Source organism: Peromyscus leucopus, chromosome 1, assembly GCF_004664715.2.
Source record: "Peromyscus leucopus breed LL Stock chromosome 1, UCI_PerLeu_2.1, whole genome shotgun sequence".
NCBI classification, from domain to species: Eukaryota; Metazoa; Chordata; class Mammalia; order Rodentia; family Cricetidae; genus Peromyscus; species Peromyscus leucopus.
The window spans coordinates 24072092-24090131 of record NC_051063.1 but is presented as its reverse complement, the minus strand read 5'-3'; the positions used below and the strand labels follow the sequence as shown (position 1 = coordinate 24090131).

General features: G+C 43.8%; 1 protein-coding gene and 1 non-coding gene across 2 annotated transcripts in view; both read left to right on the top strand.

Annotated features, from left to right (window-relative positions):
* Positions 1-18040, top strand: part of Gldc (glycine decarboxylase) — an 88762-nt gene that overhangs the window by 9122 nt on the left and 61600 nt on the right. The window contains exon 3 of the mRNA XM_028894684.2: positions 10562-10697. Within this exon, the coding sequence (XP_028750517.1) occupies positions 10562-10697 (136 nt within the window). The remainder of the gene's footprint in view (positions 1-10561; positions 10698-18040) is intronic.
* On the top strand, positions 15190-15295 carry LOC114711007. Its single transcript, XR_003737113.1, has one exon. It is a non-coding gene; the product is annotated as a U6 spliceosomal RNA (small nuclear RNA).

The window sequence follows — 18040 nt, the reverse complement described above, 5'->3', positions numbered from 1 at the left end:
TAGGTCAGTTACTAGGTGTGCTGAACTACCTGCATGGGAGGGCTTAGGTGATTTTCACTGCAGCATGCTGGTCTCAATCCCGCCATGCTCCTGTCTGCGGAGAGATTACAATTCGTTCCTTGGTGAGAATATAAATTAAGCCACAGACCTCGCTCCATAGACTGTCCCTTTGATCTGTAAGAAGTTGTCATTTGCCTTTCCCTCGGGCAGGATAAGTTGTTTGAGTTAAGCTCTTAGAACATGCACTTCCCTTGTGCTCTCGCTCTGCAGGGCATAACAGTGTGCCCAGGGGGTAGAGAAGAGGAAAAACAAGCACTCCACGGATTCCCATTTCAATCTCACCATCTGGCCCGAATAGGAATACATAGGTCATCTGGTGTTCTAGATAAATATTATGAATTGCAATGTTTCTCTATGTTTGCTTTTCTTTAAAAAAAAAAAAAAAAAAAAAAAAAAAGAGGCCATGATGGTGGCCTCTCTGAGAAAGGAGAGACTTGAGTTTGAGGAAGAACGGATCTGACGTTCCCCATCTTCTCTCTACCGCTGTGGCTGCTGTTCTGTTGATCCTGAAGCTGTGTGTCTTTCAGCTGAGCAGGGCCCACGGCAAAGGAGGACTCTCCTTTGCAGATGGGAAGGAAGGAGCCACCAGACACAGACGCCCTGGTGGTGGCGCAGTGAGGAGTTATGGGAGACTGAGTCAGGTGCTTTGCTGATTGCAAGAGTCTGACCAGATCAGGACAATGGAAGTTGGAGGGGAGGTCAGACCAATGTGGTACTCCTGTTGCTTGGCCACATAGTGACTGATTTTTCATGTAAATTATCAGTTTGATATTGTCTGGAATCACCTAGGAAAAGAATATCTAAGGGGAAAGGATAGGTTAGCCCGCAGGTGTGTCTAGGGGCAGAGATCATCTTGACTACATTAATGGGAAGTAGAAAGACCCATCCTTGATTGGTGGCATCATTCCTCGGCAGAGGATCCTGTATTATTTAAGAGTGGGAATGATGGAGCACTGGTGTACAGGTTTTTGTTTAATGGTTCTCTATTCTTGACTGTTGACTTAAGAAGAGTGAATGTCCCACATCCCTGCTGCCTTGACTTCCCCATGGTGACTGCAACTGGAATTGCGGGCCAGATTTACTCTTTCTTTTAAAGCTGTGTTTATAAAGTGCAGGTATTTTTAATCCATGTACCACGAAGTGGAACTAAGACATTAATCCTCGGCCTGTAGCTTAGGGCCTGCCCTTTGAGTTCCCGCTCTACAGTGGCCAGAGAAACTAGTGTGGTTTGGCTTCCTGTGATGAAAAAATTCTGTAATTGAACAGACCTTGGGCATGAAACCCTCCACTGCCCAGGGAGGAAACTTGACACCAACAGGTTCATGGACTGGTTGTGTGGGCTTAAGCCATGTGGTTACGGGCAGGATAAAAAGGATGTTATAAATGACTAGGTGATATGAGAAAAAGGCTATGTTTTTAGGCAGAATTTGAATATTAATTCTGACTTTTACCCAGAAAATCCTAATATACACTATTGATATGAAATGATCATGAAATATTTATCATGTTGATTCCTGCCCTCCCCACCCAACCCCCACCCTCCGTGGTTTCCACACAGCTTTGGAACCAAGGGATATGCATGCTGGCAAGAAAAGTCTGCCAAGGCAATCTCCACCCTCACAGTCTGTCCCCAGCTTTTCCCTTCAGCCTCTGGCAAAGAAAGACCTTTCTCAAACTGGTGAATTGTCTGGGCAAACTCAAATATGAGTGTGTTGGTCTTCAGCGCTGACGATTCCCTCGGAGCCTTTCTTAGCGTCTTGCCAAGTGGAGGCGGGTGTGACAATGGGGGGGGGCACGACGACGACGACGACGACGACGACGACGACGACTGTGACACAGCTTGCTGTCTGCTCTGTGCGGAGGCTGTTGTCCCATCACTCATAGAGCCCTGCACTGCTCTGCTTCCCAAAGACTACTGCATTCCAGGAATGATGCCATCACTTAATCTTTGTCAGAAGCACAAGACTTTTGAGGGAAAGTGAGATCCCACTCTCCCTCCAACCTCAACGTTTTGTGCATCATCTCAGAGATGTCCCCCTCAGTTCAAGCACGTGCATGGTTATTTTCTGTTGTTATTTTATCTATTTACTTCCTTTGTGTGTATATGAGATTATGTGTGGAGGTTTGAGGACAGTTTGTAGGGGTGGATGGGACTTGGGTATCTCCTTCTTCCACCATGTGGGTCCCACAGTTTGAACTCAACAAGCAGGCTATTAGACTTGGCGGCAGGCACCTTTACTGGCTGAGGTCTATTGTTTTGTTTCCACAAGACTAGTTAGTTCAGGTTGGCCTTGAACTCAGGGCAATCTTCCTGGCTCAGCTTCTTAAACGCTGGGATTATAGGCATGCATTACCACACTCGTGGTGTATTTATTCTTTGAAAATATGAATGATAAAAATTTAGACTTAGCTCAGGGTAGAATGCTTGCTTAGTATTCTAAACAAGGACATTAAGTTTAATCCCTCATACCACACACACATACATACATACACAAAGAGAGAGAGAAACAAAGGGCATGATCATGATCTGAGCAGTGTATATGAACACTGTATAGGACCACAGGAATGCCATCTTCAGATTATGGGGGCAAAGCAAAGCATGAATGTATCTGCCTATATAATTAAGATTAAAAAAAAATAGGGTTTTGTCACGAGTTCCATGAAGAGCATGTGTTCAAGTAGGCGTGTGTTTAGGCAACAATACACATGTTGACGCACATAGCCTACCTGTCAATTTCAAGGCATTTCTTGTACAGATTCATTTATCTGAAAAGTCTCAACAGCCATAGCAAATGGGTCAAGTGTCTAAGACCTAACATTTAGCCGGGCGGCGGTGCACGCCTTTAATCCCAGCACTCAGGAGGTAGAGCCAGGCGGATCTGTGAGTTAGAGGCCAGCCTGGGCTACAGAGTGAGTTCTAGGATAGGCGCAAAGCTACACAGAGAAACCCTGTCTTGAAAAACCAAAAAAAAAAAAAAAAAAAAAAAAGAACCTATCATTTATTTGAACCAGGTGTGGTGACACATATCTTTAATTCCAGCACTAGAAGGCAGAAGCAGGCATATCTCAGAATTTGAGGCCAGCCTGGTCTATTTAGCAAGAGTCCCAGGTCAGCCAGAGCTCTGTAGTGAGACTTTCTCTCAAAATGAAAAGAAAAAGTTCATTTGGCACAAAGTTCTGGGTATTTCAGGCACACACAGCAAGGAAGCTGCCATTAGGAAGCCTTTCTCACGGGGAATTACGTAAGGAGGAAGAAGGTGTACTCAGTGAATTCCAAGAAGACACTGCAGGTCCCCGCCTGGAGGCTCCTAGGAAGCCGAGCAAGCCCAGAGGGCACTGAACTCTGCTCTCTGGCCATCAGGACCAGGGCATTATGCAATGCTCTGAGGCAGAGGTCTAAACAGGTCAGAAGTAGGGTTTGTTCCACAAGTAGAAAACGTGCTGCTTCGATGTGAGAAAGATTGCTTGAGCTCTTGCAGGCTTGGGAGTACACGGTGGGTGGGGGGCTCACACTGTGAGCAGCCCTGCAGGGCTGAAGGCAAAAGAGAATGACAGCTTGCCTCCAAGTGTGTGTGTGTGTGTGTGTGTGTGGCAGAATCTCACTGTGCAGCTCAGTCTGGCCTCTTGCTCACTGTGTATCCCAAGTTGGCCCTGAACTCATGGCAATCCTCCTGTCTCTGTCTCCCAAGTGCTAGGATTAATGGCATGAAGCACAGCGCCTGGCCTCCTGGCTTTTAATAGATGTCTCCTTCCTCATTCTATCTCATTCCTCTCCTAGTTAGTGTAACTGTAGTCCACACTCAAGAGTCAATTCCTGGGCCTAGGAACACCATCTTTGCGTTAAGTTAGGAGGAAAAGCGTGAGAAATGTGCACCTTCTTGAGTGGGCTCTGGTGTGAGAGCAAGGGATCTGGTTTTTTCCCCCTCTTTCTTTTGTCCACAGTCTCCTGGGTATGAGCTTCCCAGAGATTGGATGGCACAATCTCCTGTGGGGGGCTTCTCTTACTAGGCAGGAGGTAAAGGCTGCCACTTTGGGATTAGAGATCTATTTTCTGGAGAAAGGGAGGCACTTTTCAAGGCAGATGAGAAGGGACAGTGATGGACACTGTTCTTCCAATGGAAATTGTATTTAGATTTGATTGTGGTCCAAATCTTAGACTTTGAGACATGATTCTGCTCAGTTCCATCTCAACTGGTCTGGACTCAGCATATACATCTCTATGATATATACATACATATACAACATAAACTTGGTAGGTTTTGGCTTTTCCTGTAGGTAGGTGGGAGGATACAGAAGGAAGAGAGATGAGAACTAGACTCTGTCAACTGGAGTTTAGTGTTCCCCATCATTTCCTTTCTGTCGAAAGCAAAGGGAGGTAATAGAATGAGTTATGCTCTGTATATCAAGATAATAGACATTTGTGCCATGTCTATACTTGGCATATACATCTCCTTTTCTCTCATTTTCTTTCCTTCTGTTACTATGTGGACATGTCACAATGACTCAAGGGACATTTTTCTGAATGGCTATGAGAAACGATAGCCAGTGAGCAAACACGTGAAACTCTTCCAACACTAAGCTCTATGTTCAGAGAATAGTTTTTCTTATGTGTGGGTGAGGATGCCTGAGGTCTTAGATTTTTATCATAGCGATGTTCTGGCTTCTAGTTGGAAAGTTTCAGTTATGATAAGCAATGGATGAGTGAATGGGAACAGCTCCTCACAACATTCACACTTTAGGAAGCGTGACCAAGAACTCTATTTTAGTTTCCAGTTGCTGTAATAAATACTCTGACCAAATAACTCAAAGGAAGAAGGGATTTATTTGGCTCAAAACTCTAGGTTACAGTCCATCATTGCGCACAAGCCAAGGCAGCAGGAACATGAAGATGCCTGGCCACATTATTACATCAGCAGTCAAGAGCAGAGAGTGGTGCATAGTGAATGCCTCATTAATGCTCCCTTCCCAGAGGATTCAAGATTGGGTCAATTACCAATACCCTGTCCTGGGGATAGAACCCAGGGCCTGTACATTGCTGTACTACTGAGATACAACCCCAGCTCTTTGCTTTTTAAAGACAGGGTCTTGCCCTATAGCCTAGTTGGCCTCAGAGTTAAGAACCTCCTGCCTCTGTCTTCTGAGAGCTAGCAATCACAAGCCACACCATGGCTGGCTTACTGTACTAACCATGGCACAAATGTCTGTTATCTTGACGTACAGAGCATAACTCATTCTATTACCTCCCTTTGCTTTCAACAGAAAGGAAATGAGAGCATAAAGATCAGGCTATAATCAGTTTGCATAGGGAAGAATTCATATTGACCCTAGTGAGGTAGGAGCAGAATCAACATGAACTTGGTAGGTACAACCTTTTCCTGTAGGTAGGTGGGAGAATACAGAAGGAAGAGAGATGAGAACTAGACTCTGTCAACTGGAGTTTAGTGTTCCCCATCATATCTTGAAGTATTAAATGTTTGATTTTCTTGTACAAGGAACATTCGGGCTCCTTCACTATTCTAGTCAAGAGTCCAGGGTTTCCAGAAATGTCAGCATTTCCCATGATAGTGTTCATGCCTTCCAACTTGAATGTTCTACTTGAGATTTTTTTTTTTTAAATGTGTGTGTTTGTTTTGCATTGACCTCACTATGTAGCCCTTGCTGGCCTGGAACTTGCTTTGTAAACCAGGCTGCCCTTGAATTTACAGAGATCTGCCTGCCTCTGCCTCCTGAATGCTGAGATTAAAGACATGCCTTTTTATGCTTCTGAGTATAATTACTTTGTTCCTTGTTTATGCTGAATTGCCTTTTAAAAATCACACAAACATTTTATGAGCATCTTCACATTTAGGTTTCTGCTCCATTCTAAGGGTCCAGTACCATCTTAGTTCCTATGTCAACTGAAAAGATGGTCCTACCACTTTATCTCCCGTATGACTGTCATTGGATTTAGTCTCAACTGTCTTGAGAGTCGGGTCTTGTTGGACTACTTTTAGGGAGTGCGGGCAACATCTTCTTCCAAGGTTCCTAGATACACTCCTTGGGGAAACTGGCCCACCTCTCTTACTGCTCCTCTGGAGGGTCCTCTACTGCAGATCTATCTGTAATAGAAACTGTCTTTGGTATCATTGGGAATGAGCGCACACAGCAGATCATCATAGGACTAGAAAATGAAACCTTATGAAAATTAAAATATAAAATGAAAGAATAAAGAGAAAATTACTGCTGGTCTGATGGCAAAAATCCAAACAGCACATTTGAAGCTTCTTCTACCAGGAAGAGCATTAACTTTCTGCTAAAGAAAACAGACCAGCGGTGACCAGGCCGTGTCTACTCTTCCAGGAGAAGAGGTCCATGGGTTGACTGTTCGGCAGTCTTCTTGGATTCTGCCACTGAGCTCCAGGGCTCCTGTCACTTTCCTGAGCTGCTTCTGAGACTTTGAGTTTTAAAAGCATATTTTTGAGGGACAACAAGATGGCCTAGTGAGTAAGGGTGCTTGCCCTGTAAGCCTGGAGACCTGGATTTGCTTCCAAGAAGCAATGTAAAGGTAGAAAGGGAGGACATGAGTCCTTGAAGATGTCCTCTAACTTCCACACATGAGTTGTGGCAGACTCACACACACACACACACACACACACACACACACACACACACACACACGAGAGAGAGAGAGAGAGAGAGAGAGAGAGAGAGAGAGAGAGAGAGAGAGAGAGAGAGAGAGAGCATTTTTCAGATAATTTAACTTAATGAGAAAGGTGGGTCCATAATTCCATAATTGTGGATCTTGGCACAGTAACCATTTCCCTAGCTGTGAGGCTCATGTGTTCCCACAGGACACCCCCTTTCCACACCCCTTTTCTGCTCCAGTTCTTTCAAGACTCTCCAGAGAAAACTAAAACGTGGGGTTTAGTTCTTTGTGTCAAAACCTAATTCATCGGGGGAAAAACCCAAGAAGGATCACTTGGCCAGCATCTTGCTTGTGTTGAAGGTGCATGCATGCCGTGGCACAGGAGTGATGGCCAAACACCACCTTTCCACAAATCAGTTCCCTCCTGCTGTGGAGTCTGGGGATCCAACTCAGGTATTTGGGCTTTTGTGGCAAGCACTTCTACCCATTGAGCTACCTTGTCCATCTCACCATAGTTATTTCTAACCAAGTCAATTAACATTCTATTATTCTTGCCAGGCATGGAGCCAGTTAGAACTGAATTGCTTATCCCAATTCAGCTGTTTGTAGAACATGACTTTAAGATTTTCCTGCCTCCCCAGCATTATACTGTGAAGAAGAATGAGTATTGCCCAGGGCGGATCTTTTTGTTTGTTTATTTGTCTTGAGACAGGGTCTCATCTGTAGTCTTGGTTATATTGAAACTTGTATGTAGACCAGACTGGCCTCAAACTCAGAGGTCTTCCTGCCCTTACCTCCAGAGTGTTGAGACTCCGGGTGGATCTTTGGGCTGAATAATTGACTATGGCATCTGTCCAGGTCACCTTGAGGTGATGTAGGAAGCACTGCACATCTGTATTGACTGGATTTGTCTTGGTTTTCTTTTCTGTTGATACAGTGTCTCCCTAGGTCGCCTGGGTCAGCTTCAAAGTCTGATGCTCTTGCCTTGCTCTCCCCAAGTGTGTGCTGCCTGGCTTTTGATTTTCAGTGCATTCAGAAATGTAGTGCCAACCATAGTGCCAGCGGATAAACATCTTTTAAACCGTCTGGGTTGATTACCTTGGGTGGTAGAGTCTTCATAATGTATGGACATTTTTTGTCTGGTGAAGACCTGGAGACCACCCTGGCCTGTGGGTGTGGTGTAAGTGTCCAGAAGGGCCCCGCTATGCCACAGCGTCTCTAGAAAACATCGGATCAGATGCCCATGTTCTGCTAAGGTTGATGACATGTCACACTGCAACCTGGATGGCTCAAGCAAAAGGAATTTGTTCTGTCTTAGGCTGAGTTCAAATTCAAGGTGTTGGCAGCTTGGTTCCATGCCGGAGCTCTGAGGAAGAAGCTCTTCCATTTCTCTCTCTAGCTTCTAGTCATTGCTGGGATTCCTTGACTTATAGATTCTGTCTTACCATAGTCTCTACGTAAGATGGCATTCTCTTTGAGTGACTGTCAAATGTGCTCAAACTGCCATGTTCTTGTAAGAACACCAGTTACTGGATGAAAGATAGCGGTGATCCATTATGACCTTGTTTTAATTTGATTATATCTATGAACTCTCAATTTCCAAGCAAGGTTACATTCAAAGATACCATGGGTTATGATTTCAATGTGTTGTTGTTGTTGGTTTTCCAAGACAGGGTTTCTCTGTGTCGTTTTGGTGCCTGTCCTGGATCTCGATCTGTAGACCAGGCTGGTCTTGAACTCAGAGATCCGCCTGGCTCTGCCTCAGGAGTGTTGGGATTCAAGGCGTGCGCCACCACCGCCGGGCTGAGTGTATTTTTTAGGAGAGACAATTCAATTGACAATACTCTTCTCATCCATCTCCCTCCTGGACTGTGGTGCTAACTTCTAACCATGTTTCCCCATGACCAGAATCTTCTTTCTCTCAGTGGACTCTCCATACCTTATGTAGAACGATCTTCCCATAGTACAGAGTCACGTTCTCCCAATAAAAAATACTCTATAACATCTAAAGTCCTGATTTGACCAGCAAATCCCTTCAGACTGTTCTCATTTGAGAGCCAGCCCTTTGTCCAGACGGTACAATGTGGAGCAGGGACCTGTCCATCTTGCACAGGATCTTAATTGAAGCTGGGCTGGCCTGCCAGCCACTGCTAATTAATCTCCTCTCCTACTGGGCTTTTGAATCAATCACTCTGCCCCTAGGAAGATTGTTTGGGAAGTGATTGGATTTCCTGCATTCAAGAATTTTCTAACTAGGTCCCTTCAGGGGAACACTAGTTGAGAGTTCATGTGAGTTTTCCATTATGATTGTTCTTTTATGTTTTAGGGTACTAGGTTTGGTTTTGTTTTTATTTGCTCTTCAAATGGCAAAGAAAGGGAAGATATTCAGTTCAATAGAACAATTATAAACAAAATGTAAGCCATGCATTATATAAGGCTGCCTGCTTCCAGAGACTATAAGATAACTAAAAAAAAAAAAAAAAAAAAAAGGAAGGAAGGAAAGAAGGAAGAAGGAACAAGAGAGGTGACTCAGTAGTTAGGAGCTCTTACTGTAGTTGCAGAAGACCTAAAGTTTGATCCTGATACCCACAATGGGCAGCTCACAACTGCTTGCAGCTCCAGATCCAGAGGGTCAAACAGCTGCTTCTAGCTTCTGAGGGTACCTTTACACACACACATACACACACACACACACACACACACACACACACACACACACACACACATAAAACACACAAACAAATAAGATATAATAGTAAAATTTATAATAGAAGAAATATAATATTACTGTGAGAAGACACTTTTTTTTTTTTTTCCGGGAGGGCCTGGGTCAAAACCCACCAGCCCAGAACTTTATTCAAAAGAGCTTTTTACAATAATGCCAAGGGGCGAGGCAAAAAGACTTCCCCCTGCTAGATACAACCAAATGTAGACCCTTCTAAACACCTGGTACCCAGGACCGTGGTCCAATCATCCTCTTATGCAGCCCTGCTGGGTAAAGCCAATAGGAAACCTCGGTGGGCAAGCTGATTATTTGTTTGTTTATTTTATTTTTTTATTTAGAGGAAATAGAGCAGAAATTAAAAAGAGACCGAAGAAACATAGAATTAGGCAACTGTTAAGAGTTGACTAAAGATGCTGTGGGTGATGGTACATACCTTCAATTCCAGCACCTCGGAGGTAGGTGGGTGGCCTACGTAGTTCCAAGCCAGTGAAGACTACATCGTGAGGTGTTGTCTCAGAGGGACAGAGAACTGTATGAAGAAGGAGGAGGAAGAGAGAGAAAGAGAGAACTGAAATAAAAGGAGTTAAAAGGAATCCTGAGGGTCTGGGAATGGCTCAGTAGGTAAAGTGCTTGTCACAGAGGCATGAGGACCTGAGACTGGTCCCTGGCGCCCACATAAAAGCTAAGCATGACAGAGCATGCCTGTAGTTCCAGTACCCTGGAGGCTGAGACAGGCAGGTCCCTGGGGCTTGCTGGCCAGGAAGTCTAGCTGAATCTGTGAGCACTGGGTTCAGTAAGAGACCCTGTCTCCAAAGTAAGCTGGAGGATGATCAAGGAAAACATTAGCCTCTGGCTTCCATTCACACAAGCAAGCATGTGTACCTACACACATGTGTACACATATAAACATGCAGATACACAGATGAGAGAATGATGAGGGACTAAAGCTGAGAAACCATGTGCCATTAGGGGACCCTCCCACCAGGTTTCCATATACACTATTTAATGATGGTTGGATGGATGACTGTATTTTCTGTATAGCTGTTCTCCTGATAAGAACACCCAAGCCACATGAGGCTTTTAAATGGTAGGTGGAGCTCCCTGCTGGGGCATTTTCTCTAGTAACCTATCTCCTTTTCCCCCACAATCAGGTGAGAATGAAATCCTTGCAACTCTGCATGCCATCGCAAGCAAAAACCAGATCTGGAGATCGTATATTGGCATGGGCTATTATAACTGCTCGGTGCCCCAGACCATTTTGCGGAACTTACTGGAGAATTCTGGATGGTAATGTATCGCCTCATTAGAGAACAGGACTACTAGACTTGTGGTCCTTGTGTCTCAGAAATCACACACTGATACCTGCCCTCTGCTGCGCTCTAAGCTCCAGGAACCCACCTGACTTCTCTGGCTGGGAAATTCCTTACAGGGTGTTATAATAGATTCTCATCCCTTTCATTTCCAAAAGTCCAGGTCTGATGATCTCTTCCTGAATCTCTATACTGCTTTTGGGCCAGGCATCATTCCTCTTTGGTGAGACCCTGGGGCATTTTAGACTGTGTCTGAATTTAGTTGCTCAGTATTACAGCCTTTTGTCTTTGGCCAGGATTTTCAAAGGACCCTACTCATGTTCCCCTTCTCCCCACATTTCTTGGTCCATAACCAATAGAAATGAAGTGACGTAGTGTCAGAAGAACGGAGACAGTAACGTCAGCTTTATTGGCACAACTTAATGAGAAAGGGAACGGATGTCGTCTGTGGACAGGTCTGCGCTTGCGCAGCCAGCTTCCTCTTCTCACCTCACCTTGCCAATCAGATAATTTGCTCCTCCCCCCGGGAGTTAGGTATGCCAGAAGACGACCTTCAGGAGTTAGCTCTCTTCTACCAAGGGGTCTGGGGATGGAACTGGTGTGGCCACGTCTGTCTGACCATCCTGCTGGTTTTGTCCCATCTTTACAGGAACCAGGTCTGCTGGCACCCTCTTGCCTGGACTCCACCCCTGTGTGGAGATTTTCACGGCAATAATCTCAGCTTCCTTACTAATAAGATTACAGGAAAGCAGGCCCATCCAGAGAGCGAGTGCTTCAGTTTTCCAGCGCATGAATGTGCTTTGCTCGTGTGTTTGCATTGCTGAGGGCTTGTTTTTCACTGTGGCTCTGGTAAAAGTTTACATGGTAAACTCGAAGGGTGATTTCAAAAGCAAATAGCCTTTCTCTCTTCCCCCTTAGAAATCAAAGTCTGCTGCTGCCTGTGAATGGACCGCAGCATTCTCTGCCTGAGCTCTGGCCTTTGCTTTCAGTGACCATACAGAATATCTGCCATATTTCTCTCTGGCTGTGAGCTAGTATGCTAATTAATTTGGGGGTAGCCAGTGTTTTGAGAGGGAGACAATACTCTGTTTTTCCGTCTCTGGCTTTGGGCGCATTTTAAATATTGCTGCTTTGCATTACCCAAAAGCTGGTCTGCACCCTAGAGGGATACTGCACCCTGCCATGCTGATAGGGAGGGCTGTGAGCACGTGGGTGGTAGACTTCACATTATACTTCTGAATGGTTTCCATAGCGATGGAACCAACAAATTCCGGTGACGTGAGGTGAAAATAAATGGGTCACATAGACTCGAAAGAATACAAACATTTGGGCTCTTAAAAGAAACTGTACGCTGGATCTAGAATTTGTTTCATGTGGTCCACAATCCCAAAGTATCAGTTGCTGATAACATCATTAACAAATACCAACATTTGCCTTTTCCCCCGTGGCTTTCTGGTTTTTATGATCTTGGCAGTAAGATTAAAACAAGCCTTTTATGAGTTTTATGAGTCCTTCTGAAAGCCCCCTACTTTTTCCCAATTCTGAAAGAAAGACATAACCAAAATGATAGAGAAAATTGATTATTTTGGAATAAATGCCAATATATATCATGTTGAATATATTACCAAATAATCTAATTCAGAATGATAAGCCTTCTTAGATATGGAGATACTTTTAAAATACATATATTAAAATGCATCTAGAAAAAGAAACCATTTGAATTAATGTCAATTAAGACATACTCATGGATCACAGACACCATTTTTTCTCTTTTTAATTCTTCCGGGTACCTGAGATTGAACACATGTCACTGTTAGGGACCACTGAGCAACCTCTGCGGTTCCTCAGACAATTGTTTTTAAACACGTTTTTTTCCCCCCGTGTGTTTGATAGCAACACTTGGGTGACATCTTTTGAAATCTTTTTTTAATATGTAAAAATTTTTTTTTATTTCAGTTGTGTATGGGTGCTTACCTGAATGTGCCTCTCTGCTCCACATGCATGTCTGGCTGGGGTCCACAAAAGAGGGCATCAGGCCCTTCTGGAACTGGAGTTACAAATGTTTGTGAGATACCATGTGGGTGTTGGGACTTAAACCCTGGTCCTCTAGAAGAGCAGCTAGTGAATACTCCTAACTGCTGAACTGTCTGTCTCTCCAGGCACCCTTTGATAGCTTTTTGTTTTGTGTTGGTTTTTGGTTTTTGCTTCTTTTGAGACAGGATCTCACTATAACCCTGACCATTCTAAAGTTTGCTTTGTAGACCAGGCTGGTCTGGCGCTCTCAGAGATCCACCTACCTGTGCCTCCCAAGTGTTGGGAATAAACCAGTGCCACCATGACTGGCTTGGTAGCATTTTTTAAACCATAAAATGTGTGGGTTAATCTTTACTTCCCTTCACAGGCCATTGCTAAGAAGAACATTTATGCCTGTTGTATTTCCTCAGCATAAAAAAAAAATCCCGTAACTATTGAAAAGTTTGAAGTAAAAGAAGTGACTTTCAGAGGAGCGGTGGTTATATTAACTCAACCTTGGAGTATAAAAAGGGTTAACAGGAAGGCTGGGCATGAAAACGGAAATTATTAAACTCCACTGGCAGAGATCACAGGTCCTTGCAATCTGAGATAGGAACAACTGTGGCTTTTTCCCGTGGGTAGTGGGAAGCCATCAGAGATACTTGGGTTTTGTTCGTTTTATTCACTCTGTGCATGTGTGTTTGGGATTATGAAATATGCTAGGGTGCAAATGTGAAGCTCAGAGGACAGCCATGTTGGTTCTGGGGACCCAACTCAGGTCTTTAGACTTGATGGCGAGTGTCGCTACCCAGTGAGCCATCTTGCCAGCCTTGCCGTAGACATTTGAATGGGGAGTCAAAAGATGTACATTTGCCCCTCAAATGTTTCATAGTTAAACACTGGCAGATTAATAAGGCAGTGACGAAGGGCTGGACAGGTACAGAGGCCACTGGAAGATTGGTGTCCTTATTTGGATCTAAATGATTTTATGTGATTTCATTTTAGGCTTTTTTGAAACAGGGTCTCAAGCCGTCCAGGCTCACCTCAAACTCACTGTGTAGTGGAGAGTGACTCTGAGCTTTTGTCCTCCCCCTCCCCCACCCCCGATGGGGTTAAAGGCATGCATCACCATACCTGGTCCTTTTTTCTTTTGAAGTTAATGTGACATTTAAGGTTCTATTGTCTTCATTTTGTGTGTATGTGTGACTAGCATGTACCACACGGAGACCAAAGGGTGTGAGATCCTCCAGACCGGCAGTTACAAATGGTCATCTCATGTCCCGCTGCCTTGAGAGTTTTTTTTAAGTCCCAAAAACACTCTCTGTCTGTCTCACTGTCTCCCTCTTTGTTTCTGTCTGTGTGCGTGTGCGTGTGTGTAGGGGGTTTCATTTTTTCTTTCCTTTTCCTTCCTTCTTCCTTCCCTCCCCCTCCCTCCCTCCCTTCCTTCCTTTCTTCCTTCTCTCTCTCTTTTGAGATGGGGTTCTTGCCGTTTAGTCGAGGTAGCCTCTAACTTTTAATCCCCCTGCCTCGGCCTCCTAAGTGCTGTGATTACAGCATGTGCCGTCACACCTGGTCTTTCTAGCATCTCATTCTCTAGCCCTAGCTGGCCTGGAACTTTCTATGGAAGTGTCAGCTGCTGCCCACTGCTATTCAAGAACACAACAGCTGTAAGAAGGACTGCACATGCTTCTGAATCAAAAACATTTTGGTAGCTGTTTTTTTTGTTTTTTTTTTTTTTAACTTAAAAAAGTTTGCATGTGTTTATGCTTGTTTGTGTAGACCTCATATAACCTGCCACTAATCTTGACAGTGTGTCCCCCTTAACAAGGTATTTCCCCATCCCCCTCATACATCTGTTCCAGATAACAACTGTCTTTCTCTTTAAAATGAATTAGGCTGGGCAGTGGTGGCACACACCTTTAATCTCAGCACTCGGGAGGCAGAGGCAGGCGGATCTTTGTGAGTCTGAGGACAGCCAGGGCTACACAGAGAAACCCTGTCCCAGAGGGGAAAAAAAATTAGGTGCAGCTGGGTGTGGTGAAGCATGCCTTTAATCTTAGCTCTTTGAATTTAATCTCTGAGTTGGAAGCCAGCCTAGTCCACAATAGACAGCTCAAGGCCAGCCAGAACTGCACAGTGAGACCCTTTCTAAAAACAAAACAAAACAAAAAAAACCCAAACAAGAAAGAAATTGTCCATGGAATGTTAACTGAAGAAAAAAATAAGACCTCACACAGATTGTAATTCTGCTTCTTACAAGTTATCTTGAAGTTTGGGGATTTGGGGCACTTTTTGCTTTTCCAACCAATTATAATGAACATGCTTAACATGCTCACACAAAAAAGGGTAATACAGAATTCCTACACAGAGAAGTTGGTTAATAAATCGTAGCTGTTGTCTCTGACATTTGGGATATGCAATAATAAATTAAATATTGGTTTTAGTATCACCACACAGCCCTCACCTCTGCAGCACAGATACTAAAACTAGAATTCTACAGAGAAGACTTGCATGGCACCTGTGCAAAGATGACACACAAATTAAGAAGCATGTCATATTTTTAAATGACATGGGCTTTGGGCTTTTTGACTAAACCTCTTTTGTTAACGTTCAATACAAAGCTCAACTGCTGTTGGTCTGATGGGTTGGGGAAAAGAAAAAGATCATCCCGAGGAAAATCGCTGTTTACATTTTGGTTCATTTGCTTGCTTTTATAAGCTTATAAGAATGAGGTATTTCATACTTTGCTTTTTTTAGGGTCTTTTATTCCTGTTGTTTGTTTGAGTTAATGCTCTACCTTTTAAAATTAATATCATGAGCACTGTCTCAATGTTAGGAACATTGATAGCATTGTTTTCAATGACTGCAAGCAATATGCACATGTGGTGGAATTCTCCTCACCCACAATCCCCCTTTTAACAGTCACACAGTTTGTTACTTATTTTTTTCTACAATATTTATTCCATGCTGAATTCTTTGGGAATACTTCTCTCTCCTAGTATATTCTATTCCTGAGGATATGTTCAGTCTTTCCTATTCATTAGTTGGGGTAGCTGGTCCATGCATATATTCCTCTGGGGGTGTGCATATGTCTGATGATCTGTCTACATCTCAAATGATGGCTCTGAGCACAATGAAAGTGTCCTGTTGGGCAGTCAGTCTAAGCATATGGCAGGAACAGTGTCACATCTGTCTTCCTAATAGCGAGCTGTGTGTGACGGTCTTGTCTGGTCAGACATCACCAGTGCCCATTGTCTATGCTTTTGTGTGACCTTGTTTCTCTTGTTCCCTTTCAATGGCCTGCCCTGTGTGTTCATTGTATGAGTCATCCATTCCAGTTCACCAGTCACATAGAATTTGCCTTTACAATGGCGAATCCAGGCTGTTCAGGGAATTAACAATGTGTTCTGCTGTACACACACACACACACACACACACACACACACACACACACACACACACACACACACTCAGTTATACCAGTGAAAGATGGAGAAAATTATTTCAAAGTGCTGATACAGTACTGTGAGCTAAGACTGTCTTCAAACATAAACCATGTTAAGTAAAGCCAACGTAACAATGCTTTCAAAGCCTGTGTGTAATTACCAGAACAGGAGAAAATAAAAAGGATATAAAAATCAAAGCCATTAATAAATCACTTAAAACTCTTTGGCTTGGTGTCTTCGTTAATTTTTTTTTTTATTGCTGTGATAAGGCACCATGACAGGGCGACTTATAGAAGAGTTTATGTGGGGGGGGTCTTACAGTTCACAGGGAGCAAAGCGGGCAGGCATGGATTTTAGAGCCTGCTTATAATAAAACCCATGGATACCCTGAGGAAAAGGCTCTGTCAAGTGTTTGCTGAGGACCTGAGTTCAGGTCCTTGGCAGCCATGTAAAAGCTGAGGGCCACTGTGCTTATCTGCAATTCCTGTGCTGAGGAAGAGGAGGTAGACGGATCCCTGGAGCTCATGGGTCCGAGCTAGCTTGATGGACTCCAGTTTCAGTGAGAGTTCCTGTCTCAAAAAATAAGCAGGACAGAAACTGAGGAAGACACCCAGCCTTAACCTCTGCCCTCCACATTCACATACAGCACATATATAAAATACATGTAATTAGAAAATAAAGATAATTAAAATAGTAATATAACTGGGCTGGAGAGATGGCTCAGAGGTTAAGAGCATTGACTGCTCTTCCAGAGGTCCTGAGTTCAATTCCTAGCAACCACATGGTGGCTCACAACCATCTATAATGAGATCTGGTGCCCTCTTCTGGCCTGTAGACATACATGCAGGCAGAACATTGTATACATAATAAATAATCTTTAAAAAAAATAGTAATATAACAAAAAATAGTGTAGAGAGCTGGGCATGGTGGTGTATGCCTATAATCCTAGAACTTGAGAGGCTGAGGAAGGAGAACCAGGGCCAACCTGATCTACCGAGTGAGTGACAGGTAGCCTGAGCTACATAGCAAGATTATGTGTTTAAAAATAATAATAACAAACTGTCAAGGGACTGAAGAGGTGACTCAGTGGTTAAGAGTACTGTTGCTCTTGCAGAGGAACCAGATTTGGTTACCAGCACCTACATGGTGGCTCACAATTATCTGTAACTCCAGTTCCAAGGGATTTGATAACTTCTTCTGACCTCCATGGGCACTCATATAGTTCACATACACACTCGCAGGCAAAGCATTCAGACATGTAAAATGAAGTAGGTTAAAAAAAAAGAAAGCAGAGGGAAAAAAGGTACTGGTTGTGCCCAAAGAATATTGTTTCTATAATAGTTCTGTTCTCCCCATAAAAACCCAAAGAAAACATGCCATGATTTGGCTTTTTATTGCTGTGACCTGTAATGCAAATTCTAATTGGTCTTAATAATAAAAACACATAGTCAGATATATAGGTAAATGCTGAAAGATCAGAGAGACAAAGGAGCAAGCCACAGCCACTTCTTACCTCCCCAACTCCTCAGCCTGAAAAGGGGATGAGTTCCTGTCTCCTCCCACCCTATATTCCTCTCTCTGCCTAGCCATATCACTTCCTGACTCCACCTCCCTAGTGCTGGGATTAGAAGTGTGCCATCACTGCTTGGCTTCTATGGTTAAGTACTCTGATCTCCAGGCAAGCTTTATTTGTTAGAGCACAAACAAAATATCACCACAGCAACTAAATAAGTAATTTAGGGTGAATGGTTTATTTTGGCACAGGGATTTATGTATTCAGTGTGCTGGGGGTCAGGGGCTCTGCTCCCTGGAGACTTATGTCGTCAGCATGTACATGGAGGTAGGAGGGCTGCTTGCCAAG